Consider the following 14,882-nt stretch of genomic DNA (forward strand, 5'->3'; position numbering starts at 1 on the left):
TACATGTGTGACATCTTTTTCAAATCTGATAGGGATAACTTAAATCAAGATTTAATTTTTTTCTATTTTTAAAGCTAAAAATCTAATTTATTAAAGGGAAAAAAAAATTAAACCTACTCCTTGAGCTTAAGAAACTCTTCTCCAAATAACCAATAATCTCTCACGTTAACTTGTTTTGCTTGTCTTTTTTAATTAATTAACTCATCTTAAAAATCCAATCACGGCGAAACAAAAATAATAATTCTCCATCCATTTTCACTCTCTGGATTGTATTCAAAAGAAAAAAACATTAAAAATGAACGAGCCACCAATTCCTGAGAGAGTACACATCAATGGACTGGCTGCCTCTGGCATGCCATCTTCAATGGAACTGGCGGATCGGAAAAGGAACCGTCCACGATCCGGTCGAAGATCCATTTGTTAGCTGCTTGTGTGTAGTGCACCCCATCCCAACTAATCCATTCGGATGGATCTTTGCAGGATTTACCCACTAATATTTCCCTGCCACCCACAGTTCTCTTTGCTCCGCATCCAAGCTGCCTGTTGTAGTTGTACTTTCCACCATGCCCACAACAAGCTCTTAACGACTCATTAAACCCTGCGATTTTATTTTAACTCACATTTTCAAGAATATATTAATTTCTCAAAAACAATCATAAAATAAAAACGAGAAACACAGAAGATATCGAATGCGTTGACTGAACTTGTCCTCACCGTGCTTTCTTGCTTGGCTTATGAGTTTGTACTTCACTGAATAAACATCAACATATGTTATTGCAGCCAGTGGTAATTCCTTCCTTAATTGGAAGACAACCTTCTTTAATCCACGATTGAAATATTGAGCCACTTCATTAAATGGAGTCCCACATCCACTCTTATCCACCTCCGCAGCTGAGATTGGAATGCGCTCCAAGACATAAGCTAGACACCCAAATGGACCTGTATTGTGAATCCAAAAGTTCCTTCCTCCTTGACCATATATGTACTGTGAATTTAAATATCAACCAAGCACACTTATTTTAGATTAACCAGTTTTAAATTCTGATTCTGCATGCTAAAAACTTCAAATAACGTTACTCTCTCGTACATAAAAGATGAAATATAAAAGATAGAAAAAATAGAGACAAAACTAACATGTTTCGCTATATTTTTTCTTCTGAAAGTATTATAAAACTGTTTTAGAAACATATTAATTTTACGTCTCCTCTCCTTTATCATCCCCACAACAACAATTGATAAAATTAACTTCAAGCAGATGCATAAATATACTAACCGAAACAATGTTTTTGAACTGGTCGAGCACATCTGGGACATATGCTTTAACTTCACTGCTGGTCATGTTCGAGAAATAACCGCTGGTAAGATCATTCTGACCAATATCGAATGTGTACAAAGCATGAGAGAAATCTTCAGCCTTCGGCAACAATTTCTTATAAACTCCACCTGCACCAAATAACTTAACTCGGATTCATGTTCTTGATTGAATAATGTAAAAGGTACTGCACAGAGACATTATCAGTATGCGTGTCGACAAATATATATATATACCTTGGCTACGGATAATCTGGGATCTGCGGTGAAAATCATAGAATTCGTTCCATTGAACATCCAAGGAAATAGGACTGAAGCCACTTTGATGGAGAGTTGAATTCTGGGGTCTAATGGTTGATCCTGCCGTTGCAAAGTTGGTTCCATGAGTGAAGTTGCTACCCACTGAATCAAGGTAAGCACTTAGATATGGTAGTCCAAAGCTCTTCGCTGAAAGTTCATGGTTAAAGAATTAATGTCAGCAGTATTAGTCTAATTATCAATAAATATAAGGCACTCCAAAGGAAACAAATTATTTTGGTTTTATTTCTTTCTTTTGATTTCATGGTTAGACAACGAAAAAGTGATTAATCTTTTTTCTTATTATTTTGATTGTTATATATATATATATGGAATCACTCAATTAAAATTAAACAGTTTAACTTATAGCAGAATTATTTTTGTATTGTGATAAATATCTCGACCACACAGCTTTCAGGTGCATGGCAAATATACCTGACAGGGTACAATCAACTCAACATAATGCCAGTTGAGATGAAGCTTATGGGCCAAACCGATGGCCTAGCAGGATATTCTTAATTAATCTTTTTGTTGTTTTTCATTTAAAGAAAGTTATCAGTAATTTATTTCTATTAAATATTTATCCTAACTCCTAAAATACTTTAATCATTTTCATTCCCTATCCATTTATCATATTTTCATATATCGTTATATGTATTTAATATGGAAGTGAATAAAAAAGAAATTATCATATCATGCTTTTTAATTTTTATTTTATAATAATAATAATGTAATAGTATTTCTAATTTGGATAAATAATGACATGGTTGTTTATTTTTAAATTCAAGCATCGGATCGTACTTGTTACCCATGTAGTTCTACGAAGGTTGTAAGAGAAAAGACAACTTTAAGGATTTGTTTGTATAACTATAAAATTTCAAAACTAAAATGGGTAGTAAAAAAAAATACAATGAAGAGCATAAACAAATTATAACTTAAGAAATATACAAACATTATTCTAAAGGATATTTTTGATCTTAACACAAGTCTATTTTTCAGGATCTAACAAGTTCCTCTAAAAAATAGTCAGACCAAGATCAAAAGAAAATATCAGTAAGCTTTGCAAACATAGAAAAATAATACTATGATTTTTTCAGCACATTTTGACTATAAAAGTGCATGGTATATATAGGCTACTAACATGTAATAACTAGGCATAAAATAAATTAGAAAATTAAAGAGTTGTCACAATAGTTAAAAAAAAATAAAAGAGGTATTAGGGAATTAAAGAGTTGTAGCAATTAAAAAAGTTTTAAAATAAAAGAATTGTTAAGATTTTATGACTATTAGAAAATTAATTCCAAGTGTTTAAAAAATTATGGTTTCAGCAGACAAAAAGGTTCATAAAGTATAGGTATTATCTTACGCGCACATAGTGAGATTAAAGATTTTTCTCTTACTTGACTCAATCTTATGCGCTCGAGCTCACTATTATTTCCTTGTTAGTTACTATGCCATATCAAAGTTCATCATATAAACATTAGATAAATGTTTTATTTTTTCAATGTAGGATAAATATATTTTGAAATAATCTTCATTATTTATAACAATCCCCCACATATTTCAAAAGAATTTTGAAATAAAAATATACATGCTGGATTTCTATCTATTGAGTATAATGTATCTAATCTATTCTAGTGTCTTTTAGACTATGAATCAAATCATTTAAAGAATGAGATTTAACTTACTAAATTATTGGTGAAACTTTTTTAATTTCTATGAATAATTTTTTTTTTATTGTAAGTTAGGTATCTCACCATTCACATTATACCCCCATAATTTTTTGTTGTTTGACTCGATTTTGCGCTTAATAGGCCATGCGCGTGCCTAGTTGTTCATGAGTGCTCTAGAGATTTTGCTAGTATCTTATATGACCGACCCCACTCCACACTCATATAGGTGATTCTATAAAATGTACATTGTAATTAGAACACTATTCATAAGGAACATGGAACTCATTAAAAACTTTGTAGCTCATCCTCTCTTCAATTGCAGATTAGCATTATTCTCACATCATAGAAAATGACTTGTTTTATAGTGCTACAAAATCATAAATAACTATGTTATTACTCATATGAACCTAATTCATGGGATCTCCAATCACATTGGTTAGGTTATCATCATTTTGATTTCTTACTTAAGCATTAGTCTCATTCCTTTTGATGTTTCTAATATTATCTTTCTGCCAAGTGGTTTAGTCAGAGGATCGACCAAATTCATTTCTGACTTCACATAATCAATTGAAATGATTTCATTTTTTAACAGTTATTTTACAACATCATGTCTTCATCGAATATGTCAATTTTTACCATTAAAAGATTTATTCTTAGCAATGGCTATTGCTACTTGGCAATCACAATGCATGGATATAGAAGGTGTTGGTTTCATTTCAATTGGAATCTCAGTTAAGAAATTCCTCAACTAGCTTCATTTCATATTGATTCCAAAGCTATAAATGTTGACTATATAGTGGATCGAGCGATTAAACTTTGCTTGGATGATTTCCAAGACACTACACCACTACCAAGAATAAAGATATAGCCATTAGTGGATTTAATCTCATTTGAATCTGAAATACAATTAGCATTGTTATATCCTTCTAATACAACGAGAAATCCACTATATAAAATACCATAGTCTATGGTACCTCTCAAATGTTTCATTAGTCAGACTATTGTCATCCAATGCTTATGATTGAGATTTTATGTATATCTACTCAATCTACATATAGTGTCTGCTATATCAAGTTGAGTGAAGTTCATCAAATACATCAGACTCCCAATAATCTAAACATACTTAAGTTGAGAAACCGGTTCACCTTTATTTTTTTTAATTGAGTGTTAGCATCATAGTATATGCACACATTTATCCACACTAACTGAAGAAAAACCATCACTTAAAACAACTTGATCAAATTTCTCATGTCATTGTTTAAGAGCTTGCTTTAAGCCATATAAAGACTTTTTCGACTTACAAACTTTATTCTTTTGACCAGGAACTATACAACCTTTAGATTGTAACATATATATCTCTTCTTTTAGATCATCATTTAAAAAAAACGTTTTAACTTCCATTTGATGTATAAAGAGGTGATAAATAGAAGCTAAAATAATTAACACTTGAATTGAAAAAATTCTAATTACAGGTGAAAATATATCAAAATAATCCATATTTGTTTTTAGTAAAACATTTTGTAGCTAATCTTGCTTTGTATTTATCTATAGAACCATCAGGAAAATATTTTTCTTTTAAAAATCCATATACAACCAATAGGTTTTGCACCTGAGGGCAAATCAACAATCTTCCAAGTTTGATTTTATAAAAGTGAATCAATTTCAACTTTAATTACTTCTTTCCAAAAAAAAAAATCAGAAGAAAAGATAGCTTAGGAGTAGGTCACTGGATCCTTATCTACCAGATAAGTGAAAAAATCATTTAAAAAAAAAGTTTCTTTCATTTGTTTCTTACTCCTTCTCACTTCCTTAATGTGAGTTTCATCAATTTTATTATCATTAATAGGTGCATGAGAAATCTTTTCATTTAATGGATAAATGTGTTCAAAGAATTTTGCATTTTTTTCCTTCAATAATAGTATTGTAATCTAGCACATCACTCTTTAAAACTAGAAACATACATGCAACACTATTTTCAGCATAACCAATAAACATACAATCAGAAGTTTTTGAACCTATCTTTGTCTCTTTTTGTTCAGGTAACATAACCTTAACTAGAAACCCCCACACTTTTAGATATTTTAAATTAGGAGAATAATCTTTCCATAATTTATAAGGTGTTAAACCAATTTTCTTATAAGGAATTTTATTTTGTAAATGACATACAAATAAAATAGCTTCACTCCATAAATTATCAGGTGTTGAAGAACTAACTAGCATAACATTCATCATTTCTTTTAAAGTTCTATTTTTTGTTTTGGCTTCCCTATTAAACTCGGGTGAAGAAGGTGGAGTAACTTCATGTATTTTACCTTCCTATTCACAATAATCATTCATTAGAATTGTTGCGCGTGTGCGGCGTCGTGACGATCATCTTCCTGGATCGGGAATGGTATGGGAAGAAAATACAAGAAATTCTTATCTTTTATCAGTACAAAGAGGGAATGTGAGTTGCCACCCAATATTTTGGTTATTAGAAACCCTAGCTAGTCTTGGAGTTTAGGTAAGGAGACTGATTGCGTAAAGGAAATGTATTAGCACTCATAATACACCTTACATGAGGTAAGCTACATTGTTTATCTGTCTGATATAAACTAAAATAATATTATGTTTTCTAACTGTTGGTTTGTTTATGGTTGAAGAAAAGTCTTCCTCGGTAAGGAGATCCTTATCTTATTAGGTTAAAAACCTAACTATTCTAACGCCAATATAAAAATAATATGAACTATCATTTAACTTAATATCAGGAATACATCTTACGTATAAGTTCATAATCTCATATATCAACAGAAAACAAAATATATTTTTGATGTTTTTTAATTTAATATAGGAAATATGTTTTACGTATAAGTTCATAATCCCACGTATTATTAAGGAAACAAAATTAATTTTTTCGATCAAAATAACATCACCTTCATTTAGGAAAGGATTTCTCCTCAAAGTCAGTGTTCGTTGGAACGAGCTGGTCGATTTGAAATATAGACCAAGTTCTCATGACTTTAATTACTCGATAAACGCCTTGGAAAGTCGATCTATACACTCAAACTATTTTTTGATAAATTGCTATAACATTGTGATTTTTTTGGAATCAAATACTTACTATTTTGCGTAATGTTTGGACTATTAATTTGGTTTGATTTGTGTTTGGATTTTTGAAATAATTTGATTACTTGTGTTGAATTATAAGTTTATTTTTAGGGTTGTGATTACTTTGTGGATGTTACATATTAGCGCATGAGTTGTGTTAAGGTCGGTATGGATTTATTTGGATTAGCATGAAATTTAAACAAAGTAGGTGACATTAATAATTTTTTTGTGGATGTTTGGAATTGTTTGGTTTTGAGTCGATAAATGATAATTTATTTTGAAATGACATCATGATTCAAATAGCTTGATAAAAACATGTTATTTGTGTTTTGCCTAACAAGGTCATAGTTTAGTCGTTAAATTATTTTTTCAATTAATTTTGAGTTCTCCATATTTTCACCCTTTCATATTTAATATTTGAAATTGTGACATACACGCGAGGTGTTTTTTTTTATATTAAACAAATCAGTTTCTCGCACAAAAAAATAACACAAAAATTCTTTCCTTCAAAAATACAATTTTTATTTTAATTTGCATATGTCAAGTCTCTTAAAAATACAATTTCCTCATATTAAAAAGTCACAAAAGAATATTTTTTTTTATTTGGCATGTTTTTTTTATTTAATAACTAGTTTATTAAAGTCATCAGAACTTAACCTACATTTCAAAAAATAACAAAAAATTACTTTTGTTCCTTTTAATATGTGGGATTACAAACTTATATGTAAGATGTTTTTCTGATATTAAATAGAAAAACAACAAAAAAATCTGTTTTGTTTTTCGTTAGTATCCGAGATAATAAAGTTATACGTAGGACATATTCGTGATAGTAATAAAAAGATTTTTTCTTTTTTACATTATAACGATTAGGTTTCTAATTTGATAAGATAAGAATCTCCTTACTTGGGAGGTCTTTTCTTTAATCATAAACAGACCAACAGTTAGAAATACAACATTTTTTTAGTTCATATCAGACAAATAAATAATACAACTTATCTTAGGTAAGACGTATTAAGGGTGTTAAAACCTTTTTTTTACGCAATCAATCCCCTTACCCGAACTCTGAGACCAGTTAGGGTTCCTAGTGACCAAAATATTAGGTGGCGACTCTCATTTCGTCTTTTTACTAATAAAGAACAAGAATTCATTGTCCTTTCTACCCATACCATTCTCGATCTAGGAGGATAATCGTTGCGACGCCACATACATGCAACAAGAACATACTCACCTCCTCTATTAGATCTAACTCGTTTGATTTTTTTTATTTAGTTAATTTTCTACTTCTGCTTTTTATAATAAGAACATGTTATAAGCTTCATCTTTACTTCTAAGTAGGTAAAATTTTGTATATCTCGACAAATCTTCTATGAAGGTCACATAATATTTCATACATCCTCTAGTCATAGTCTGTTTTAAATCTCCTAAGTCTGTGTATATTAAGCTAAGTAATTCAATTTCTCTTTTAATAGATGCACATATTTTCTTAGTAATTTTAGCTTCTACACATATTTCACATTTATTCATAGATAAATAATTTAAACAAAAAATTAAACCAAGAGAATTCATTTTCTTAAGATACGATAAGCTAACACGTCCTTATCTAGCATGTCATAAATCAATAAAGTCAAGCAAATAAGCAGAAGAAGATGCATTAACATTCATTTCATTAGCAATATTGAGTATAAAAAGTCTATGGTTACAATATCATTTCCCCCACAAATATATTATTCTTAGTCATTACAATCTTGTCAGATTCAAATGACATTTTAATGTTAAATTTTCCCAACAAAGCCACATAAACCAAATTTTCTTTTATATTAGGGACATGCAACACCTCATTCAAAGCCAGCATCTTACTTGAAGTCAATTTCAGGACTTTGCCTTTACCAAGAACATTTGTAGTTCTTGAGTTTCCAAGGTAAACCACTTTTTCTCCATCCTTAAAAGGTGTATAAGTGGAGAATAATTCTTTATTTGCACATATATGCCTAGCAGCATCAGATTCTACCACCTAATTTTTCTCATTAGTTACCATATTGACTTGAGAAACAACCACAATAGTGATGTCTTCTCCTTCAACCATGTTGACCTTAGTTTTAGAAGGATTGTTGTTTCTTTTTCTATTTCAGCATTGAGGTGCATGGTGGATAAATTTGCCATACACAAAACAATTTCTCTTTTTCTTAAAATTGTTGGGTTTGGGTTTGAACATATTGGAAAAATGTTACCATTGGACTTATTATTATTATTATTAAATTTATGGTCATACATTTTTTAATGTGAACTCCGTTCCACTAAGCTTGCTTTGGTGGTCATCTCCCTTTTCCTAGTAACTTGCAACTCCTTTCTATTTGTGTCTTTAATGACGATGTGGGTGATAAGATCAATTAAAGATAATTGTCTATGCTTGTACTTGAGTTGTTTCTTGTAGTCGCTCTATAAGTTGGGTAGTTTTTCGATCAATATTTCAGCAATGAATCCTTCAAGAAGGTTGATATTTTCAGCTTTCATGTCCTCTAGCAGTCTATGATATTCATTAATTTGAGTTTTAATATCTTTATTATCCACTATTTCCCATTGGTAAAATTTTCCAATGACAATTTTTTGTTTTCTCACATCTTCGACAGTATACTTTGTCACCATATTGCTCCATATCTCCTTCGCTTCCTTATAGCTGCAATATAAATCACACAACTAATTGGAAAGAGTGCTTAAAATGGCGTGTCTACAAACCTTGTTCTCATGTGTCTATGCTTCGACATTGTCATTGGTCTTGGGATCGGTAAGAACCCAAACAACTTCATGCATGTCAAGGACACCAAAAATTCTTTCTTGCCATCTTCTGAAGTTTTCTCTACCAAAAAACTCAATCTTTGAAATATCAAGGAATGGCTTAGCTAATGACACAATGGCGGCAGCAGCAGCAAAGTTAGCGACAATAGAGATGATAACTGCAGAGTTCTCAATAACAACATTGTCAAGGGCAACAATGTTGTCGGCAGTAGTGTTTCCATCCATGTTACTCAAATATCCTTAAGTTAGTTGTGAAAAAAATACAATGAAGAATAAAAACAAAATATAACTTAAGGCGTATACGAACATTATCCTTAAGGATATTTCCTCAACATAAGACTACCATCCAGGATTCAACAAATTCCTCCTCTAAAATGAGGGTTACAGAAATAGCTAGACCAAGATTGAAAGGAAATACTAGTAAGCCTTGCAAACACAAAAAAAAAACACTATGGTTTTTTAGCACACTTTGACTATAAGAGTGCATGATATATATAGGCTACTAACATGTAAAAACAAAGCAGAAAATAAATTAAAAAATTAAAGAGTTATTACAACAGTTTAAAAAATAAAAAAATTGTTAGGGAATTAAAGAGTTGTAGTTGTTAAAAAAGTTTTAAAATAAAATAGTTGTTAGGATTTTGTGACTGTTAGAAAATTAATTCTAAGTGTTTAAAAAATTATGGTTTCAATAGACAAAAGGTTCAGAAAGTATAGGTGTTGTCTCGCACGTGCAGGGGTGCAATCAGAGGGTTTTCTCTTGCTCGGCTCAATTTTATGTGTATGAGCCCACTATCTTTTCCTTGTTGGTCATTTTCCATATCAAAGTTCACTATATAAACACTAGATAAAATTTTTATTTTTCCAATGGGAGATAAAAACCTTTTGAAATAGTCTTCATTATTTACAACAATTTATTAGTAGTTTCCCAAGCAACGAGTCTGAGCTTTTTTTTGCCCTTAATGGGCTCGAGACACGCGTCTAAACCCAACACTTTAAACCTGATTTTTTTAGACCTCATGCAAATTCCTAAAGATTTTTTACTAACTAAATAGATTTTGGATCTCATTTTCCCTACACTTTAGGTGTATAAAAAAAATCTCGCATGGCCTACCACCCTTACATCCTATTAATATTTGTATAGGAGATATTTATCCCTTATTAATATATATGTACGAGATATTTACCTCTTATTAATGTTATGAAGGAAAAATTACTCTTCAACCCCTTTACTCAAACAAAAGAACAAGATTTATGAACTATAAATACCCCATGAATCACCTAGATAAAAGTTGTCAATCTCTATTTTCTACATATTTGCATAAATATTTTCCAAGTTTTTTCTCTAAAATATCATTATTTTCTCCCTCTCTACAAAAGTTCTTAAGCATATGAAAGTCCTCACATCTACTAAATGAGACCTTTTAATGATATTTGGCTTTCCACATCAAGTAACCACCCGTTTTGGCTTCCCACACCAAGTTACCACCTACTTTGGCTAAAAATAATGGATCAGATTGCAAGAACTAAATGATCAACTTATTATCCAACTACATAAGCTTTATTCCCAAGCATCTTGAATTTTAAAATATCATTAATTGGCTTTGTTTGTGGGAAATAATAATAAAAAAACCATTAGTTTCGCCTTAGTACTCATTTTTTACATTTCTAGGTTATTTCATGGAAGACAACCAAGACACACTTAGGGTAGAATGTGTGACAGATCTACCTGTAACCACAAGCACTTCTGTCCAACTATATTCTCAATAATTCATCAATTAGGTGCAAGTCTTTACTCAAGCTGTGTTGGTAACCCAAGGGAAAAACTAAGCCTTGGCACCCTAGCAAGTTTTAGCACCTTTAACAACACAAAACTTCAGTGTCATCGCCCTCGACCGCTCTTAATACCCATAGAAAATTGCATTACTCGAAGAAGTTTGGGTGAAATGACATTTAGAAGAGTATTTTTTTTTCCTCAATGCCTGTCAAATGCCTTAAAAGGTCGTTCGCGCCATACTTATGCTCAGAATGGGCACTCTAGACGCACTTTTATTGGATACCATGAGATTGACATCAGTTACCGAACCCGTTGTTCCAAGCCAAACTCCTTGGGCTTCTTAGATCCCAACTAATAAAGGATTAAGAGATAGTCTGTATTTGAACACTTCTAAAATAATATTGATAAACCTCATCAAGTGGGAGGCTCTCCTGAGTTTTGAATACTCAAATCCTCTAGGACTATATTTCTAGAAAAATAAACCTAAACAACTATGATGACCTCGCCGACCTGAGAGAGCATATGCAAAACATGCGTAGTAGCTTGAAGCTGGTCATCCATGATAGCGATTTGATGTGTAAGATCATCCCCATAACCTTTAAAAGGTCTAGGCATGCCTAGTATAACAATTTAGAGCTAGGCTCTATTGGAGGGTTCAATGACCTCCATGTCAAGATAGAGACACATTTTAGCACTAATATACCCGTCAAGAAAAGCTCAACGAGGTTATTTGGTGTTACTTAGTTGGAGAGTGAATCCACGCGAGTATACTTGAAAAGGTTTGATGAGGAAATGCTCAAAGTGAAAGAGTTGCTTAAACTAGTGGTCTTAAAGGTCTTGATAAGTGAGGTAAAGAAGTGTGCTCTATGTAGAAAGTTTATGTCTTACCAGACAGAAGATTGCTCAAAGTAAAACAAGTCATAAAAAATTATATACAGGTGCAAGAGACAAGTATGCTACAGCATAGACCTTTCTGTTTTTACAAGGATAACCAACATGAAAGACCTTCCAAGCAGAATCATTCTCCTAATAGGAATGAAAGCTCAAGGAAGAATTAAGAAGATTCAACCCATGGTGTATCCTAAAAGTTTGCTACACCCTTAAATCAAAATGAGATGACTCATTCAAAGTTATCAGGATAATCAAGACAAATACCTACCACCTTCAAGATATGGAAGGAAAAGATCTTCCTTGTGCTTAGCACTCATATCACCTAAGGATGCATTATCCTCGATAGGAATGAAAGTTTATTTCTAAAATAAAAGTATTGTGTCTCTGACATAAACTTTTTATTTACCGCTCTCTAGTGTAGACTTGAGCTAACACGACTCTCTAGTAGAGCTTCTAGTCCTTATATAATCTTCATGTATTAATCTCAGATTTCCTACTCTCCAGTACAGTCTTAAACTAGCACGACTCTCCAGTGGGGCTCCTAGGTCTCACGCCATCTCCAGGGATTGATCTTGGATCTCCTATTTCTAATGCAGTCTAGGACGAGCACGACTTTCCAGGTGTTCTCCTAAGCCTTACATCATCTCTAAGGATTGATCTCGGATCTCCTGCTCTCCAGTGCAGTCTTAAACTGACACGACTCTCTAGTAGGGCTTCTGACCCTCATACCATCTCTAGGGATAGATCTCGGATCTCATGTTCTCCAATGCATTCTTAGACTTGTATGATTCTCTAATAGAACTTCTAGACCTCACGATATCTCTAAGTATGATCTCAGATCTCTCTTTATTGTGATTACTCTCTAATAAAGGGCTTTCATGCCCCTACACCATCGTTAGGAAGGCTATAGGTCTTCCACTCTCTAGTACAAATTCTGATTAGCTCGACTCTTTAAAGGGCTTCCGTGACTCAAGCAATCATCAGGAACAACTATTCATGGTACGAGCTCCTCCATGGTTCTCCTTAACCTCTTTAAAAAAATTTTAAGTATAGATTCCCTCTAGCCTTCTAGAAGATTTTCTAAGCATTGGTTTTTCCATGAGTCCTTTAATATCTTAGGAATTTTTTAAAGTATGGTCTCCTTTATGATTCCGCTCGACCCTTTAAATTTTTTTTATGAGCTCTTACATAGGTTCTCCTCGACTTCTTTAAGGATTTTTCTAAGTAGGGTTCTTTTAATATGACTTCTTCTTGGCCTCCTAAATTTTTTTTCCAAATATGAATTCCTCTAATAGTTAATAACCGATATTCTAATAACAGTTGTAAACAACAGTTATCAACATCACGTCAGAATGTGCGTTTGTGCATGGGGTGCCTGACCCATAGCTATAGCTAGTTGTATGATGGAGCTACCTAGCGTGGTGTTGCTTTCTCAAACTAGTTTAATTATTTAACCCTTTCGGACCGTCGGTGGGTTTCGTTCAGATACTGCAGCCGCCCACCTTCCAAAGGCAAAACAAAAAACAATAATGATGTCTGCCAGACCATTCTTCACGTGATCCAGGAAACGTCAGGTTATTTTCTGCGGCATATATATCTTTGTCCCCCCTGTTCCTCTCTTTTTCTTTAAGCCTAGCTTATTCCTTCCTGTGTTCTTTCTTTCTTTACTTTTCTCCACGGGACTCGTCTTTCTAGGTTTATTAATTAATGGATGACAATTACTTTTAATTAAACAATTAGAGTACTGGTAAGTTTTAAGTTCACGTGTTCATTTCTACACGCAGTACGATATCTGATTCTTTTTTTTGGCAGTTTTATTTCTTGTTTTTTTTCTAACTTTGTTTTTAAAATATTTTGATTTTAAAAATTATATTTTTAAATAAAAAATTCTTAAAGAAACTACCTTCACTGTCATCTCACCTTAATCTCTACATCAAAATTCTGCCCAATCGTAAATATATTGATGTTTAAAAAGGAAAATTATATACCTGGTTTCTAGTCGAATTTGGATTAAAGAAACCTAAATATTTTGACAAAACTCGTACATCTAAATCTTACTTATCATCGTTAATCATTCAGTGATAATAAATTTATATCTAATAATATTTTATAAAATAAACTCTATGTATTTTCGTATGTATGTATAATTTAATTATCTTAAACATGAATAAAACCTGCTAAAGAATGCATGCTGTCAGAGAGTTAACTCCAACTCTTTAATTAAGTAGCAGTTAACCTCCATAGACAGCAGGCCCCAAATCATCAATGAAGTACATTGTAGCAGTTAACCTCCATATATATGTTTGTATGCAAGATTGATAATAAATGATTCAAGATCTATTCTACTCCTAAATATTCCTGGAGTTCACACCTATAGGTTATAAATATTGCAAGTTCTTTTCTTTTCTTAGGATCAGGAGTAAGAATAAAGAAAAGTAGGAAGTACCGATGAAGTCGATGATGAGGCGGCCATCACAGTAACGTCCAGCGGGGTGGTGGAAATAAGACTCTCCATGCGGAGGAGGAGCTTGGCCAAAGACTGCAGACAATCCACCGGTGTCTGAGTTTGAGTCTCCGAAGTTAAAGATTGCTGGGAAATGACATGGAGAAGTGGCAAACGCCACCCACTGCACCGTCGAAATAAGTAACAAAGTAAAGATAGAGACGACAGAGACTGAGCTGGGCAGCTCCATTACTATTAATTATCAGATTGTAGAAGAAACTGGTAATTTGGGAGTCGAAGGATACTGTTGTACATAACTTTATGTAGGGGAGGTGGGGTTGCAAGCATGAGGTGTGCCGAATGAGAACGTTAGACAGATAATAACTAGACCGGTGGCCTGCTCATGCTTTTAAAAATGTTTAATAATTTAGTTGGGATAGGATTAATTTGATAAAAAAAAAAAGATTATAATAATAAAAAATAAAAAAAATATTCTGTGTAAAGTTAGATTAACAAGTGAAATACGAACATAAAATAAGTAAAGATTATGTGTTTAATAGAAATTAATAGACATATAAAATTTATTAAATAAAATAAAAGAAAAAAATAT

At 32.2% G+C, this 14,882-nt stretch overlaps 1 protein-coding gene across 1 annotated transcript; it reads right to left on the reverse strand.

Annotated features, from left to right (window-relative positions):
- Positions 1–160: 160 nt before the first annotated feature.
- On the reverse strand, positions 161–14,652 carry LOC7477081 (alpha-L-fucosidase 3). Its single transcript, XM_002314554.4, has 5 exons — positions 14,276–14,652; positions 1,549–1,758; positions 1,274–1,443; positions 715–985; positions 161–598 (listed from the first exon to the last, which is right to left on the reverse strand). Exons 1-5 carry the CDS (start codon positions 14,520–14,522, stop codon positions 330–332), a joined length of 1,167 nt encoding a protein of 388 aa, XP_002314590.4. The 5' UTR covers positions 14,523–14,652; the 3' UTR covers positions 161–329.
- Between the last annotated feature and the right edge of the window lie 230 nt (positions 14,653–14,882).

The sequence above is a fragment of the Populus trichocarpa genome, chromosome 10 (assembly GCF_000002775.5).
Source record: "Populus trichocarpa isolate Nisqually-1 chromosome 10, P.trichocarpa_v4.1, whole genome shotgun sequence".
NCBI lineage: Eukaryota > Viridiplantae > Streptophyta > Magnoliopsida > Malpighiales > Salicaceae > Populus > Populus trichocarpa.

What these genes read in the sequence shown, in the direction of transcription:
- LOC7477081 (XM_002314554.4), bottom strand. Translation starts at nt 14,522, where the DNA reads ATGGAGCTGCCCAGCTCAGTCTCTGTCGTCTCTATCTTTACTTTGTTA. An exon ending in AGTTCAAAAACATTGTTTCG is followed by an intron (nt 986 to 1,273) that starts GTTAGTATATTT and finishes TTAAATTCACAG; the next exon opens with TACATATATGGTCAAGGAGG. An exon ending in AAGCCAAGCAAGAAAGCACG is followed by an intron (nt 599 to 714) that starts GTGAGGACAAGT and finishes ATAAAATCGCAG; the next exon opens with GGTTTAATGAGTCGTTAAGA.